The sequence below is a fragment of the Protopterus annectens genome, chromosome 2.part1 (genome assembly GCF_019279795.1).
Source record: "Protopterus annectens isolate FY-2018-M chromosome 2.part1, PAN1.0, whole genome shotgun sequence".
Lineage (NCBI taxonomy): Eukaryota > Metazoa > Chordata > Ceratodontiformes > Protopteridae > Protopterus > Protopterus annectens.
The window spans coordinates 1381181637-1381200337 of NC_056729.1; the positions used below are offsets into that span (position 1 = coordinate 1381181637).

At 44.5% G+C, this 18701-nt stretch overlaps 1 protein-coding gene across 2 annotated transcripts in view; it reads right to left on the reverse strand.

Annotated features, from left to right (window-relative positions):
* The window catches only part of DRC1 (dynein regulatory complex subunit 1), a 2270880-nt gene that overhangs the window by 1696712 nt on the left and 555467 nt on the right, over nt 1-18701 (reverse strand). For both annotated transcript variants that reach the window (XM_044062852.1, XM_044062853.1), the window contains one exon: nt 4210-4332. In XM_044062852.1, the coding sequence (XP_043918787.1) occupies nt 4210-4332 (123 nt within the window). The remainder of the gene's footprint in view (nt 1-4209; nt 4333-18701) is intronic.

Here is an 18701-nt window from a genome sequence, read left to right on the forward strand (position 1 = left end):
AACGCTCTCATCCGAATAGTATCCAACTCTGTTCCTATAAATAAGACACGCTGTGAGGGTAGCAAGGCAGATTTTTTCCAGTTTATTGTGATGCCTAGCTGATGGCAAATGCTGATGGTATAGTTTCTGTTTTGACAAAGTAGATGCTTGGTGGGGGCGGCTAGGAGCCAGTCGTCCAGGTAAGGAAACACCTAGAATCCTAGACACCTCAAGTGAGCCGTCACCACTGCCATGCATTTGGTGAACACCCTGGGGGCTGTGGTGAGACCAAAGGGCAGGGCTCGAAACTGAAAGTGTCTGGCTCCCAGCCGGAAGCGTAGATGACACCGGGATGCTTTGTCCATTTTTATGTGGTAATAGGCATCCTTCAGGTCAATGGAGCACATCCATACTTCCTTTGCCAACAGCGGGAGAATTGATTGCAGTGTGACCATTCGGAACTTGGACTTGCGAACATAATGGTTTAGCCGGCTGAGATCCAGAATGGGTCTCAGGTCCCCCATGCTTTTTAGCACCAAAAAGAATCTTGAGTAGGTCCCTAATCCGATCTGGTCTGGGGGACTAGCTGGATGACTCCTTTTTCTAGCAGCTGAGAGACCTCTGATGCTGCTTGGTCCCTTTGACCGGGTGGTGGGTCTGGGATCCTTTTGGGGTAGGGGGACAGGAGTGAAATGGAATGGTGTAACCTCTGGCGATTATCCCTAAAACCCATCTGTCCTGGGTTATTCTTGCCCAGGCTTCCGGATAATGGGAAATCCGACCCCCGACTGGCTCTGGAGAAGCGCAGCCGGGCACACCCTCAAGAGTGAGAGTATGGGGAACTGCGGAAAGAATCCCGGTCCCCCGAGTTGCGGGGGCCCCCTCTGCCTCTGGGGCAGCCTCTTCCAGAGTATGACCCCCCCCCTCTGCCTCGAGGGGGGGTCTCACCTTGTGCATCAGGAAACGACCTCTGTGATTTTCTGAACCACATCTTTCCCCCCCGCTGAGCCTTGGGATAAGGTCTCGACGGTAGGGAAAAACAGACTCCCACGGCAGACAAGGTCTTACCCTCTTGTTCGCACCTGGTGAGTGTGTCTTTTACTTTGGTCCCAAACAAGGAGGAACTGTCGAAAGGGGCATCAGTACAGGAAGACTTAAAGGCCTCTGCAAAGTGACACAGGCATAGCCAGGCCTGCCTCCTGAGGGAAACTCCTGAACTGGCCGCCCTGCTAGCTCCCTCGGCCGCGTACAAGATTAGTCGCATGGACGAGTTTGCAATAGAATTAAGGGTGGAAAGCTGAGTGTTGACTGTTTGAGCCACCGTCTCAGGAACATTATCCCTGTGAGTATCTCCTACCTCCTTAAGGACATCTCTTTGGAGCCGCCTGAAATGAGTCAAGTAATTCAGCGACCGCATGGTAAAGGTCGCTGAAGAAAAGGTACGCTTCCCGTAGCGGTCCATCATCCTGGACTCCTTGCTCGGTGGATGAACCATAGAGGAAGTTTCCGCAACTTCCTTCTGTGTGGCGGCCGCCACCACCATAGCATCTACTGGGGTTCTTTTTGTCAGAAATTCCTTCCCTTGGGGGGCAGACAAGAATTTGTTCGGCCGTCGAGGGACAGGCTCCACTGAGTCAGGGGTCTCCCACACCCTTCGACAAATTAAGTCTAGGAGCTCATCGAAGGGTGGAGATCCCCAGGAGGCGGAAGGCTGGGCGCCAAAGGCCTTAAGGAATACTGACTCCTCCTCGGAGGGGGGTTTGGAAGGCCAGTCTCCTCTTTGTTTCAAAATCTCCAGTATTTCGGAGAATGAAACATCCTCAGAGGAAGACTTGGGGGACCCCTCCGACTCCTCGGGGTCAGTATCTGAAGTGAGGGACTCGTCTTGGGAGTCTATATGCTTCCTCTTACAAGATTTCTTTCTGGGGGGTTCCTCAGGCACAGAGTCTGAGGGCTCCTCAGAAAGAAGGGGACCGCTCATGGGGGTGTCCTTAGGCCTTTGCGCCCTGCTGTCTAATGATAGAGGAGTGTCAGAAGCTCTCGCCAGTGCAGCAGGGGACGGGAGAACCGATCAGAGGGAGGTAGCTGAACCAGCCAGCGCGCTCCACATTGCCTCGAAGGCGGGGCCCCCTGAGTCTGAGGACTGACCGCCCTCTAGGGCCATGACCAGGGCCGGAGTCCCCCCTGCCGACGCGCCCAGAGGAAGGCTCGGCACTGACCTGTGCTCTGAGTCATCCCCCTCGGCACCGACAGAAGAGACTCGAGTCCTGGACCCTGTGGACGGAGCCAACAGGGTCAGAGCCGAAGTCGGTACCGAGAATCCCAGTTGAGATATCGGAGCCGACAGAGGAACATCCCTCGGAGCGGAGCCCACCGTCTCCGAAGACAACGATGCGCTCGGAGGAGGAATAGCAGGTACGACTAACAGGGCTGGCTCCGGAACCGACTGGGTCGGAGCCGAGAATAGTTTAGCCAACACTGGCGATTCCAGGAGCCGCTGCACCACCCTATCCACATCCAGATCTGAAAGCCTGGAGGATTTGGAGGAAACTGATGGAGAAGCAGACCTCTTATCTGGAGAGACTTGTCTTAAACTTGGAGACTGGCTCCGAATTGGTTCCAAAATTATCGGAGCGGTTGAAGATTCAGTCAAAACAGTGACTTCCTGCGGCTCCGAGATCGGTGGAGCCGAGGAAGCAGATTCCACAACCAAAATCTTAGAGGGTGGCTCCGAGACCAAAGATGGAGCCGGCGATCTCTTTTTGGACTTAGAAGCCTTAGACTTCGACTCGGAGCTGGGAGTCGAAGCTAACTTTTCCTCGAACGATGGTTTTAATAGACCCTTTAGTATCAACTTGTTTTTCCTTTCTTGGAGCACCCGAGGACTAAAGGAGTGACAAAAACTGCAAGACTCCTGAAGGTGGATGGCTCCAAGACAATAAACACAGACGGAATGTCCGTCTGTAATAGACATTTTATATGCACATTTTGAACACTTTTTAAAGCCAGAAGGCTTATGTTCTTTTTGCTCTTTAGACATGATAGAACTAAGCACAGAACTCCAACTTTCTCGTAACCGAGAAACAAAAGGCAGGAAGCGAGCACCTACTATAACAGACAGTCACTGACTAGACAAAACGATAAAGAGACCTCTAATTAAAAACGGTCTCCACACAACAGAACACCACAAAAGTCCGATGAACAATCACAAAGAGAGGACTAGGTCCTCTAACTCAAACGGGCCTAGCCCGAGGGAAGGGATACCACAAAAAACGCACAAGCACACACGAGAACCAGAAATGCCAACAATCGCTCTCACACAAAATCTAATCAAACATTAAACAATATCAAATAATTTCTCAAGTAATTTCCGAAGAAAAAAGTTTTCAAAAGGTACTTAGCCAAGCCAAGTCGAGACCACGTCCGAGCTCTACAAGCGGCAAATGAGATCTGGGGATGTGGAGCACGGTATTGTGGGATACCATCTTAGCCAGCCAATCAAAGACTTTCGAGCTAGTATATAGGCCAACGAACCCACAGGTAAAGAATAATGGCGAGATAGGAGTACATAACATTTTAAGTTTTGGAATGGCCCAGCCAGATCCCAGACCTAAATTCAATAGAAAATCTGTGGGGTGACCTGAAGAGGGCTGTGCACATGAAATGCCCTCACAATTTGACAGATTTGGAGCACTTTTGCAAGGAAGAGTGGGCAAATATTACCAAGTCAAGATGTGCCATGCTAATAGGATCCTACCCAAGAAGACTGACTGCTGTAATTAAATCAAAAGATGCTTCAACAAAATATTAATTTAAGGGTGTGCACACTTATGCAACCAGCTTATTGTAAGTTTTTTATTTTTTATATTTTTTCCCCTAAAAGATTTGTCTGTTTTTCAACTGAATTGTACAGGTTATAGGTAATATTAAAGGTGGGAAACATTTTGAAATGATTTATTGTGATCTCATTTTTTATATCACAAAAACCTGGCATTTTAACAGGGGTGCATAAACTTTTTATATCCACTGTACCTGTGCAAAAGCATATTAAATGAATGAACAAAAACAAATGAAATAAACATATGGATGACTTTGGACAATCATCAATACGTTTCATTCTGTATCTGTAACTTCCAGAAACAGATACTCTTGACCAAAATGAGGCATTGAATATAGCTATGGAATAATTAACTGCTCTATCAGCTTGAAACTTGGATGGAATTCACTAACCTGAACTTCTGTCTCCAGTTTGATTTTTATCATGTTGTACTCTTCTGCATCTTGTACTCGCAACTGTTTCAGCAATTGCTCATATTCCTCCACCTTCCTCATGCGAGTCGTTAAATATTCTAGCTGGAACGGGATAGAAAAATTCAAATAAGAAGCCATTACAACAAAAAATAGCATAACTTTGCATCAGCTTTTACTACAAATGTCTCAAATCACTGAAGCTATCCTGAAAAAGAATATGTGCCTAAGGCTACTGTTTTGATTATAAATATATAATCATATTAATAAGACCATGGACCCCAAATTTACAGCTGGCTATATATAAAGATTCGTAAGTTCACAGGTAGTTACAAGGCATGTGGTCCAGAACATCACTGAAGCATTTACTCCAAGTTTGCAACTGCCCTAGGAAACTGTCTGGTAAAGGGGCTCTCACAGAGTCGCACAGTAGGTAAACAGAAGCTGAGGAAATCAAACTATGGACTACAGGAAACTGTTCTTTAACAGCTCATAGAATTAACCCTGTCCACTAACTGCAAATAAATGTACAATGTGACTCAAATTATAAGCATCAGTCTGTTCTAAAGTGATATTCAAACTGAATGTGTGATCACATCTTACATAACTGCATTCGCATTAGAATACAAGTAAACTTGGATATACATGATAGAGTAGGCTACCACCACAGAGTGCATCCAGACAGCAGGCTAAACAGTGCTAGTGGGGAATGCACCAATGATTCTAAGATGCACCACCCCACCCCCACCCATGGCTACCACTTTGCCTGCCACATGAATAAATCCAGAGGTCAGATACTGTGCATAGTATACCATGAAGACTTTTTTATGGGCTATATAAAACATCTATACCTGCAAATATTATACAAGAATAACCCAATTCCCCAGCCCTAAGACTGCTGACATGTACATTTCCTGTCCCTCATCCTTCCAAACTGCCAGAAGAAATTTTCTTGGGGATCCTCTTAAAAAAGAAACATCTCTGGTCATTCTGACCACTTAAAATACATAAAAACTTGTTAGATTAACGGCTACATACAGTTTGCTTGAAAACTAAAAGAACTAAAATAAATGTTCTAGGTGATGTAATGGTCCTAAAAGCTCCTCATTGTCCAAATAAATACATTAAAAAAAATAAATAAATATATATGTATGTATTCAAGTTTCATGATCATCATAATACAAACAACGGAGGTAGGTTTGGCAAAATAGTTAAAGTCTTCACTTCATGGACATAAGGTACAGGGTTGTATTCTAATCATGGGTTACTGGTGATGATTAAAATGCCCCATAAGGGCAGTTAGCCAAGTATTCACCTATGAGCCTTTACCTGAATTTCCCTAAGGCCACAAAACAGGATGTCTTACAAATCTGCAATAATCACATACATGTACGCACACACATGCACACACCCACACACACACATATTTTTTCTACATCTGAACTTACATCAGCAAAAATCAACAAATCACAGACACAATAACTGCAAAAGTGCAGGCCCATACTAGTAATCAAACCAAAGTTAAACAAACCTGGACCAGCTCGAAGAATTAAGAAGACAGCAACATACATCTCAACTGTCCATATTTTTGTCTTATATTTTTGGTCTTTTCCTTATAAAATTTGTGGTTTTCTGGCAAATCACTGAGGACTGAAGTCACTAAATAATGACATACATCCGAGTTTCAGACTTCATATCCTTCAGAAAAATGCAAGCTAACACAAATCCTGTTATTCTATCAGCTTTTCTATGTTTATAAGACCAGTACTTAAAAACTGTCCCTGTTTTGGGGCCTTTGTCCCCCATTATTATAGGTTTTGTCCAGATTTAATGCATTAAGAGTTTGAGGGGTACTTTGCAAACAGAAGTGATCTCAGGACTTCTGGTCCACAATGTTTACAGTACATTTAAACCTAAATAAAGTTAATAGTTCTATTTTGAAGTACCTGAAATTATGACATGTCATTTTCGGATGTCAGGGTGCAATACATGTGGAGAAAGAACACTCTTTTACCTAAATTTAGGAACATTTCTAAGAATTACACAAATACTACGGGTCTATATTAGATAACCGAAAGAATAGGTCAGTGAACGCTCATATGAGTGAAAATGCTGGGAATCAAAAGGGTGTTTGTGGTGTCGGGGTACAGTGAGGACTGGGATATTTGCCCTTTCCTCACTGTAGTGCGACCTTGGAGTTGGAATATATAGTTAGTGGGGGGCACAGTCCCCCACAATAAGGAGTTTTATTCCCGGCGTTTTCACTCATGTGAGCGTTCGCTGACTTGCTCTTTCAGTTATCTAATATAGACCCAATAATACAAGATACAGTGCTTCTTTGGAGTCTACTTGGGGTATAAAATACTATGTAAACACTTCCAAGCAAATATCCTAAATCTTCTAGACTTTGTTGCATATTTGGGAGACATACATATATCCCCATTGTTTCTCTGTGAATTGCTTATCCAGTCTCTCTTCCCAATTCCTTCTAACCTCCTCTGATTGATTCTTATAGTTATCATGCAATATTTACCTGCTCTACTAATTACTCCTTCCTTTCTTAATGGCACCTTATGTTCTAGATTCTACTAAAAACTCTACCAATGCTGGTCTTTCATTTAGGACCCCCCATTTCTTTCTCTTTGCACACACTCCTGATATCAATCCTTGATAGGGAAAGCAATCTCAGTCCTGCTGTCCAAATAAATTCTTGGCCTCTTCCCATTCTGTCACCTTTCCCTCTCTAATTATTTGCTCGCAGTACCTTGGGTCTTTCACCAGTTTTCTCCAATAAATTCCAGCCCCCTCTTGCTTATTGTCTGTATCCCTAATTGCAGTCATCCCTATCAGCAGAATCTCCTTTCTGCATTCCTGTGTTGGCTTAGTTCCTAGAATACTTTCTGCTACTTTATGAATATAATATTCTGCATGGTTATTGTTATTTTCCTTAAAGGTCTAAATCCAAAATCCCAGTCTCTCTTTGTTTCAGCATCATCCACTTGCACTTTGAATTATAATTTTCTGCTTCTGCTATGTATAACAACCTTAACTGTGTTGCTCTGAAATACCCCTTCAAATCGGGTAATCCCAATCCACCTTGTTAAATTGGAAGAATCAGCTTAACCAACTTTTCTCTTACCATTTTTCCCTCCCAGATAAAATCCTTCAGCTCTTTATTAATTGCTATCTACAACTTCTCCTCTGGTTGATAAAAATATGCCTGACCTTTGTATAAGACTTCTTTCGGCTTTTCCCACTTAGGGGTCGCCACAGTGGATCACCTGTCTGCTCATGATTGGCAGTAGAGCTTTACGATGTCGAGTTGCCAGCCCAACGCCCAACCTTCCATGGAAGGCACACAAATGCACGCACTCATGTCTACAGCCAATTTAAAGTGTCCAATCCACCTACAGCATGTCTTTGGGATGTTAGAGGAAACCGGAGCACCCGGAGAAAACCCACACAACCACAAGGAGGACATGCAGACTCCGCACAGGAGGCACCCCAGCCGAGGATCGAACCGGAGAGCCTCTTGCTGTGAGGTGACAACCACTGCACCACCGTGGCCACCCACTGACCTGTGTATAAGACTAAAGGGACTAAAAACATTTTAACTGCTTGCATTTTACCACTGATATCCATATAAAAGAACTTCCATTTTCTCCATTTTTGTATTATCCTTTTTTTAGTCTCTTTACACATATCCTTAGCTGAATACTTCATTTTATCATGTCCCCATAAACACGAATATTGCTGAACCAATTTGTGTTCATGCACACAATTTACCACAATTGCCTTTGTTTTAGCTTCATTAATTTTGTATTCCAAAAAGATATAAACTGTCTCAAAATGTTCCACAACACTGTAATGTCCTTTTCTGCTTGTGTCAGGTATAATAAAATATCATCATCTGTAAATATAGCCGGCTTTTCTTGACACCATACCAATTATATCCTTGAATTTCTGAGTCCCTTTAATGGTTCTACATATAATGCAAATAACAAAGGGGACAGAGGAAACCCTTGCCTGCTTCCTCTGCTCAAGCAGAAATTATCAGAGAGGACCCCACTCACTTTAATTTTCACCTCTGATCCCTTTTATATCCTCCTAATCAACCTTATAATTTTATCAGGGAATGCAAATACTTCCATTGCCCTGCTCATAAAGTCCCAGCTTACTCTGTCAAATGCTTTCTCTGCATCAAGACTCACCAACAACAGTGGTATTTTCTTACACTCTTCTTCCCTTTGGATAACCAACGTTCTAATAATGTTGTCAAATGTTTGCCTCCCCTCCACAAAACCACACTGATCCATATATATCACTTTTACCATCACTTTACCATTCTTTTAGCCATTACAGACTAACACTTTATAATCATGGTTTAGTACTGACATGGGCCTGTATGAAGCTGAATCTGGTGGATCTTTACTCTCTTTAGGTAGTACAGCTACCATTGCTTTCTTCCAGGATGTTTGCATTTCTCCTCTTAAATTACTGTTAAATAAGCCTTCCAGAGCTTTATCAGTTTTTTCATCTCCTAGCTTCTAAACTTCCATAGGAATACCATCTATTCCTGGGGACTTTTCTGTAGATTAGTTATACATCACCATTTTATCTGATCTTCTCATATCCTGACAGTTAGTAATCGAACCTCATCTACCTCTAATCTTGGCATATTTCATTCCTCCATAAACATTTCCATTTGCACTTTTTCTTGACTTCCATGTTTGTGTGCTTTACACAGACTTTTATAGAATTACCAAAATATTCCTAATACTTCTACAGGATCCCTTGTTTTCTTCCTTGTTACAGGCTCCCTAAGTCTGGCAACAGCCCTTCCTACTTTCTGTTGCCGGAGTCATTCTGCTAAAAGTTTTTGTGTTCTAGAGTTATCAAAAAACAGTTGCTTAACAGCAGTGTCTTTAAACTCACGCATATTATCAAGGTAATCCCTTATTTTCTGTTTAGCATTCTGCAGGTGCTCCTCTTTGTTCTGTGGGATTCACCCTATTTTGCAATACTTGAGCATTTGTCAGTCCCTCTAAATAATGAATAGTTGTTTAAAATCTTACCATAACCATAGATGTCCTTCTCTTCCATGCTGCAGCATTCCAAACCCTTGGGTTTTCCTCTCTTGCGACCCGAACATCCAGTCAGTATACAAAAGCTTCTAGTCACTGCAGGATACATGGGAAATCTGACATTGGCTAGTTGAATGTGGGCCATAAAAGTGACTTCTGCCCGTACCAGACCTCAGAATTGAGTGCCCCAGTAGGACCCCAGTCCCAGGAAAACTGTATAAGCCCAGTGTCATCCAAGTAGGGACAGTTTCATGGAAGAAGGAGGGAGGGAAGGAATACTGCAACATGGAAGAGAAGGACATCTACGGCTATAGTAAGATTTTACACAAACATTGTATGTCCTTCTATTCTCATGTTGCAGTAATCCAAAAGTACAGTTGTGTACACTTACCATAAATGTAGATGTTCGAGTGTATTTACTGTTGCAGTCATTACATTTGGGTTATCTGCTTGCAGGTAGCCCTCAGTCAGCCTGATTAACAAAGTCTTGGGTCTTGCGTCGGTTGCTGTCCCTTCTTCCATGACGTCAGGTCGTCAGGAGTATACAACATGCAGCCGACGCCATTACATCAGTTTTTCTTGCCCCAGATGTCAGGTACCCCCCTAATGGGAAGCAATTAAATATAAAAGCACAAAGATATACCTCCAACAAAAAAGCAAATACACCAAAAAGGCTTTTAAGCATAGTAAAGTAAAGTAGAGGTATAGCCAAAAGAAGTTGGGGGCTGGAGGGAGGGTAACCAGGACTGCAACAGTGAATACACTCGAACATTTACATTTATGGCAAGTGTACACAACTGTACTATGTTCTTCGTTTTTCACTGTTGCAGTCACTACATTTGGGTAGATTCCCAAAGCTATGGTTGGGAGGAGGAATTTAGATAGCATTAGGGCCAGCTATAAGGCCCTGCAACACTGCAGTGGCAAAGCCAGCTGTGGATTTAGAGAAAATTGGCAAATGACAATGCTTGGTGAAAGTACGTACAGAACTCCAGGTAGCAGCTTCTAGGATGTCCCTGGTAGGGACGCCTCTGAGAAAGGCTGTAGAGGTCAATGCAGCCCTGGTGGAGTGAGGTCTGATCCGCTGGGGGATAGGTTTTCCATGGTGCTTATAGCAGAAATGAATGCAATGGCTTATCCATTTAGAAATGGTTTGCTTTGAAATAGCCTTCCCCTCTGCCCCTGCAGCAAATGCCACCAGCAGTTGTTCAGATTTCCTTTGAGGTTTAGTCCCGTCCAAGTAGAATCTAAGTTGTCTGTGCACATCTAAGGAATGCAGTATCCATTCCCCTTTATTTTGCGGATTAGGAAAGAAGGATGGCAAATGAACGGACTGATTAAGAGCCACACTGGACACCACCTTGGGCATGAAGGATGGAATGGTAATGAGGGACACCCTGTCTGCATGAAAGATGATGAAAGGCTCCACTGCCATAAGGGCCTGTAATTCAGATACCCTTCTAGCTGAAGTGATTGCTAAAAGGAAAGCTGTTTTCCAAGAAAGAAATTTTAAGTCTGCAGTAGCAGCTGGCTCGAAAGGAGGTAGAGTGAGTTGCCCCACGACAAAGTTAAGGTCACAGGCTGGGGTTGGAGCTCTCCTGGGTGGTCTCAAATTTTTGGCCCCTCTGAGGAACTGCTTGAGCAGTGGATGAGAGAAGAGGGGCGGTTCTGTGTTATAATGAGCTGAAAAGGCTGAGGCGTGGATTTTAATGGAGGAAAAAGACAGGCCCCTGTGAAGCATCCCAGTTAAGTATTGTAAAATCTGAGGTAAATTGGGCGCTGCAGTGCTCATCCCTTGAGACTGGTTCCAGGCACAGAATCTTTTCCATTTTTCAGCATTACGATTTTCTAGTACTACGCCTCCTTGCCTCTAAAATAATATCCATCACAGGTTTGCTGAGGGATGGTAAAGGAGAGATTAAGTAATTAGCCAGGCTGCAAGGTTCAGTGTTAGAAGCTGAGGGTGCAGAATCTGGTTCTCCTGCTGAGACAGCAGGGAAGGAGTCTAAGGCAGGTGCCATGGAGATAACCGTGACACACTGCGCAGGAGAGGGTACCAGTGTTCGTGTGGCCAGCCTGGAGCAATCAAAATCATCCTTGGTTTGTCCTGTTTGATTTTTAGAAGTACTATGGAGAGCAGAGGCAGAGGGGGGAAGGCGTAGACTGATAAGTTTTTCCAGCTGAAGGACAGAGCATCCACTTTCCAGGCTTGTTTGTGGGGAGTCCTTGTGCAAAATTTGTCCAATTGGTAGTTCTGGGGAGAGGCAAACAGGTCTATATCTGGGCTCCCCCATTTGCTTAGCAACATGTTGAAAATCCTTGGTTCCAGTTTCCACTCGTGTGGGTCCATGAGGTTTCTGCTTAGTCTGAGGTTTCTGCTTAGTCCGTCTGCCAGTGTATTTAATTTTCCTGGCAGGAATTGAGCTTGCAGGTGCACTTGGTAGCTCAAGGCTGTGTTGCACAATGCCATGGCTAGTCTGCAGAGGGGGTAAGAATGTGTACCCACCTGCTTGTTTATATACCACATAACAGTGGTGTTGTCTGTCTTTACCATTAGTTGTCCTGGGAGAATGTGGTCCTTGAAGGCTGTCAGAGCATTATGTACAGCTAACATTCCTTTTTGATTGATATGCAGGTGCATTTGACTTGGGTTCCATTTGCCCTGAATGCACTTCCCTGCCAGGTGAGCACCCCATGCATAGTCTGATGCATCTGTTGTTAGGGTTTGGGAGGCAGGGGTTGGTGTGAAAGGTAGTCCCTTGTTTTGGTGGCAGGCCTCTGCCCACCAGAGGAACTCTAAGCCTAGGCAAGGTATGATAGGAATCAGTTTCCAGGTCTTGAAAATGTTGACACCAAAGGCTTTTCAGATACCACTGTAGTTTCCTCATATGCAGTCTTGCATATGGAATTAGAAGAATGCAGGAGGCCATGAACCCCAAGACTTGCAGTACTTGTCTTGCAGATAGCAGGGTTTTTGTGGCCACTTGTTTGAAGTAGTTTGTCAAATAATTTTGTTTCTCTGGCATGAGGCAAGCGATCTGGAAAGTTGTATTCAAGCTTGCTCCCAGGAATATAATTTGTTGACAGGGTACCAGGTGTGATTTATTTTCATTTATGGTGTACCCCAGACAAGTTAGAACCCTTTGCACAAAGGCCAGATGATTCAAAAGTATGTCCTGGCTTTCTGCCTGAATTAGACAATCGTCCAGGTATGGGTATATTTGAATATTTCTTTGCCTTCAAAATGCAATAACTGGGGCTAGGCACTTTGTGAATACTCTGGGCGCAGTAGATAAGCCAAAGGGCAGTGCAGAGAACTGATGGTGTGTGTAGCCTGTTTTGAAGCATAGGTATCTTCTGCAAGATTCCCTGATTGGGATGTGCAGATATGCTTCTTTTAAATCTAGTGTTGCCAACCATGCATCTTTGCGTAGCATAGGAAGTAATTGGTGAAGAGTCAGCATCTTGAATTTTGGAGTAGACAGGTCCAGGATAGGACGCCATGAATTGTCTTTTCTGGGTACCAGGAAAAGTCTCGAGTAGAAACCTTGTCCCTTTTCCTCTTCTGGTACCAGTTGAATACCCCCCATGCTTAAGAGAGAAAGTACTTGTTTTGGGGCCTCTGCCCACTGATTTGTGGGTAGGTCCGGCCACCCGCTTGGTGTTGGCAACGTGTGGAAATGAAATCTGTATCCCTGGGACACTATATTTAAAACCCATTTGCCTGGGTAATGAGTTCCCAATTCTCTGCATGAAAAGCAATCTTTCCCTCCAAGGTGGCAGTCAGTTGATAAGTGCTTGGAAATTTTAAAAGGAAGTCATTGAGACAGTTTACCATAGGGGGGAGTCTTATTATTCCCAGATGTGGAAGTGGAGGCCCCTCACTGCTTAGTTCTGTGCTGTGTCTGGGTTTGGCTTGAGAAGACCTGGAACAGGCTGGAAAGGACCAATTCTTAAAGGGCCAGTGCCTACTAAATCTAGGAGGCTGAACTTGTAAAAAAATATTTAACAGTTTGCATAGATTTAGCTTTATCTTCCATCTTTTTAAGAACTTCCTCAGCCTTGTTGTCAAACAGGTGGTCCTGATTTAAAGGAGCATCCAACAATTTAGCTTTAACATGATCAGGCAAAGACTGCTCCTTGAACCAAGCATGCCTTCTGAGCACAGACCCAGTAACAGCAGCCCTGCAAGAGGCCTCTAATGAATCAAAACCGCATTGCAAAGTATGTTTTCCAACTTGTTCAGCAGAATGCACTAAATCCTGTAATTCTTTATTTTCCACACAGTCGGGAATCAACATCATTTTCTGTTTAAGCAGTCCAATAACATGTTGCTGACACTTTAACATATGAAACTGGCAGTTTAAAGCCCTAATGGCCAAGGTTGCAGAAGTGTAAACCTTCTTACCCCCATCTATCCAGCGCCCTGGAGTCTCTATCAGAAGGGGTAGGATTTTTAGCAGTAGAAGCCTTAATGCCCTTAAGCCCCTGTGAAATAATCTCTGGATCTGCAATAGGATTTTTAAAAAGGAACTTGTGGGACTCAGGGACCCTGTAGTATCTGTCAGGTTTTCTGGGAGCAGGAGGCAGGGAGTTAGGGGCCAAACTAGATTCCGAAAAAGCATCATCAACAATGTCTAGTACAGGAGGAATAACTAAAGGCCTATGCTGAGGTAGGAGAAAGAAATCCCTAAGCCTCTTTTTTGAATCCGAAAAATCCTGGCTTTCCCAGTGGAAATGCTCCCTTAGAGAATGTAAGGTTTCCCCAAAAGAAAAATCCTCAGGAGGGGAGGCAGAGGGAATGGAGTCCTCTGCATCAGAATCTTCATAAGTAGATAAGGGCAAATCCAGATCATCAGAAGAATCAGAAAAAATAGAATCCTGATCAGAAGATTCATAATCAACTTCAGTCCTAGGCCTCTTAGAAGTGGGGAGTTGGCTACCCCTGATTAGAGTTATTAGATCTTCAGCCATTCTTATAATTTGTTTTTTAGGCATAGAGGCCTGAGCATGTGGCCTGGGCATCGGTTTTTTAGGCATGGATCAAGATTTAGGCCTAAGTAAAGAAGGAGGCATCAGTTTATTATGCAAGTTCGTAGGCCTGAATATACCCTCAGAAGCCGGAGCCTGCACAGCAGCTCCGGACCCTTCCAAGGTAGAGACATCCGCGAGTTCCATAGTTGAAGCATCTCGCGGCATACTGGACGCCGAATGGGTCTCAGTAGAGGCCTGCAAATCAGAAGTAGCGGGTATCAGGGGCTGCGAAAGCGCATCACTGAGTACAGGCAAACAGGCGACTGGCTTAGGAGAAGCGTCATCGACAGTTTTGGACCCCGGCGACCTGTCTCTGTCTTTATCTTTGTGTTTTTCGGAATCCCGGTAGTCGGATGGATAACCGACGACATTTCTGGATAATTAAATCGAAACCCAAAATATTTAGAGATGAAAATAAACCGATGACGGATAGTGCGCTGATTAAATAAAGCACAAAACCGACAGCAAGGTACGTCGTGGTCAGGGCCTAGGCAAGGAACACAATATGAATTAAAATCTTTATGAGGTATTTGCTTTCCACAAGTAATGCAATTATTAACTTTTACTGATATCAGTAAGGAGCAAGAAAAAGTTTCCCCAACGGAGAACTTAGCTTTAGTTGAAGACTTCGGTTCTGAAACTCGAAAACTAAAATTTCAGGAGTCGGCCGACCGGCACTTGCGAACTGCTTCTGTTTCGGGCACCGCACGGCAAGAAAGACTGATGTAATGGTGTCGGCTGCATGTTTTATACCCCTGTCGACCTGACGTCATGGAAGAAGGGACAGCAACCGACGCAGGACCCAAGACTTTGTTAATCAAGCCAACTGAGGGCTACCTGCAAGCAGATAACCCAAATGTAATGACTGCAACAGTGAAACACGAAGAACATCCCTTGGGTGAGTGCCACAACTCAAAGGGAAAAAGAGGGTGGAGGCTTGGAACTATTTTCTAGGAATCCATGAAGGATTGCCCTGTCACATCCAATCTTAGATTTGGAAATGTGATCCAATCTATAATGTTTGGTAAAGGTAGGTCCATGTAGCTGCCTCTAAAATGAAGGCAGTGAACAGCCCTTTAAAGAAAGCCCCAGGTGAAGCCATAGCCCTAGTGGAATGTGCTTTAATCTTAGATCCTATGGCATTTCCATGGTATGCATAACAGAAAGAAATTGCCTTGGAAATCCAGGCAGAAATGGTCTGCTTTACCACTGCTTTCCTCAGAGCCCTGAGATGAAAGGAGACAAACGATTGGTCTCATTTCCTGACAGACTTGGTGTTGTCAAGGTAAAACCTAAGCTGTCTGTGCACATCAGGGGAGTGTAAGACTCTCTCACTATCATTCTGAGGATGAGGAAAGAAGGTGGGAAGGTGAACAGCTTGGTTTAAGCAAAACTCACTGACCACTTTGGGCATGAAGGAAGGCATTGTCCTAAGAGTTACCCTGTCCTTGTGGAAGATGAGGAAAGAGTGAATAGCCATGATAGCCTGTAGCTCTGACACTCTCCTGGCTGATGCCAAGACTACCAGGAGTACTAATTTCCAAGTACAGTGTTTTAGAGAGGCCTTCAAAGCTGGTTCAAAAGGGGCCACCATGAGCTTCTCTAAAACATAATTTAGGTCCCATGGGGGTGGGATGTATTTCCTGGGGGGGCCTGAGATGCAGCACTCCCTTTAGGAATAACTTTGCAGGCAACTGAGATGCCAAAGGGGGGTCCAGAGGCAGACAAGCTGAAATAGCAACAAGGTGGGCTTTAACAAAGGAGTACGCCAACCATGTCTGCAAGAATTCACACAGGTATGACAGTACCAAGGGAACATCACCATGAAAAGGGTCCAACTGTCTTTGTAGACACCATATATAGAACTTTTTCCATTTAAACAAATACGATCTCCTAATGTTAAGTTTCCTAGCCTCCTGCAGGACTGTGAACATGTCCTCACTGTAAAGGTGTCTGCAAGGGATCAGAATTATATCACCCACAGAGTGAGGTTTAAAAATTGTAGGTGGGGATGGATTAGTGATCCCTTGTCCTGTGTGAGAAGATCCACTCTTTGAGGTAACTTGTGGTGATTGCCGCTGGCTAAATGCAGAAGGAGGGGGAACCAATGCTGTCTTAGCCAAAAATGAGTCACCAACAAGACTTTTGGTTTGGGCTGCAAGTAGGCCTTTCTGAAGAAGTGGGAACTGACGGAATGCATACAGAAACATCCCCTTCAAAGATATTGAGAAGGCGTCCATTGCCCTTGCCAGAGGACTGGGTAACCTGGTGCAAAATGATGGGAGTTGTCTGTTCAGAGGGGAGGCACACAGATCTAACTGAGGTGTATCCCATTTGTGGACTATGTCCAAAAACATCCCCGTGGAGCATCCATTCATGGGACTGTGACCTGGACCTACTCAAGGTGTCTGCCTTGGTGTTCTGCTCTGAAGGGATATACGCTGCCTGCAGAGTGACTCCCTATTGTATGGCAAGCTCCCAGACTTGGAGAGCTAGTCTGCATATCAAATATGATTTTGTTCCCCCCTGCTTGTTCACATACCACAGAACTGTAGTGTTGCCTGTGAACAACTTTAGGGGGCCTTGTTTCAGCATATGTTGGAAAGCTTTCAGGGCCAGCAGAATTGCTCTCATCTCTCTGATAGGTTCATAGGCTGGCACTAGGCTATCAGCCCTAGGGTCTATACAAGCCTAGCCATAACAATTCCCTGGCTATTTCTTCCCACAGTATTTACTTCCCTGAACCCCTATCTAGCAGGGCGACTGACATAATCCCTGGGGTGAATTTCCTATCTCCCATCCAATCATCGAGGTTCCTTTTGAAGAGGGCCAAAGAGGCGCATGACATGTATAGGCAGTCTATTCCAGTGTCTGGGAGTCTCTAGGTCAGGAACCTATCCCTTCAGCATGTTTTGTTCATGATAACACAGTTTAGATCCCTGGAGCATGTCTCTGAGGGATTGGGACTTCTTTAAGTGTAGCATGTCCAGCAGCTCTTGGTTTGACATGGCCTTGTATGTTAAGCAGAGATCATCTCTGAGTAGACAATATGTGACAGAGTATAGGTGGAGGATTTTATATGGTCAGCATAGGGCATCTGCTTTAGGCCTATGATTCTTTTAGTGAGGTATTTCTGCGGCCTTTCCAATTGTTGCAGATGTCTTGAGAGGTACATACCAAATGGGGTGTTGTATTCTATAATGGGTCTAATGAGGGATGAGTACAGTGGGACAATGGCTTCCTTTTTTCTGGATGAAAAGCCCTTAGTGATGAGATGTGCCACATAGAAGGATTTCCTGACTGTTGTGGCAATGTGGTTATCGAAGGTGAGACCACTGCCCACCTGTGTCCCTATGTCTCTTATCATACTTTCAGTGTTAAGTTGCCTGCCACCTATGTGGTAATTCACGGGTACATGTTTTTTTCCCAAAGGGGATAACTACACATTTCTTGGCACTGAGCTTCAGCCCATGGCTCTGGCACCAATCATCTGTTTCTATAAGGCCCTTTTGTAGAATATCCACATCATTTGGGGATTCAGTAATGGCTCCCAGTTTGCAGTCATCTGCAAACTTTGTTTGCCAGAGTTCCTTAGCGTTGGCCTGTACTTCAGAGAAGTAGATGCCAAACAAGAGCGGTCCCAGGACTGAACCCTGAGGTACTCCACTTGTCTGGAACTGGATTTGGAGTCGGTTACTTTTACAGTGTGGGTTCTGTCAGTAAGCCAGTTGGCAACCCATCGAGTGATGCCGAGATTGGGATTAATGCCCAGCTTAGTAAGTTTATCTAAGATTCCAGAGTGGGGGATGGTGTCGAAGGCCTTGGCGAGGTCCAGATAGGCTGTGTGAACCACCTTACCCTTGTCCACGGCTCTGGAGACTGATTCGAAGAAGTCAATCATGTTAAGGAGACAAGATTGGCCCTTCACAAACCCAAACTGCATGGGGTCCAGTGTTTGAAGGTGGCCAATGTCTTTGTTTAAAAGTTCCATGGTAATACGTTCCATGGCCTTGCAGATCAGGCTCATCAGACTGATGGGACGGTAGTTCCCGGAATCCAAGGTGGATCCCCCCTTGTGGAGTGGGTAACTGTAGCTGTGCGCCACTCAGTGGGCAGGAAGCCTGAGTTGACGCTACAACTAAACATGACCTTTAGGTAAGGTGCCAGTTCATGTAGTACACAGCCTGGGATGTCGTCTGGTCCCATGGATGCTGTATTCTTAGCATTGAAGAGTGCGTTTTTTTACCTGTGTGGCCGTTATTACCAGAATTTGGCAATCTTTCAGTATTAAGATGGGCCCTTTATGGGATGAGCAGGGGTGAAGTTTGCACTGAATCGATCTGCCAGGATATTGGC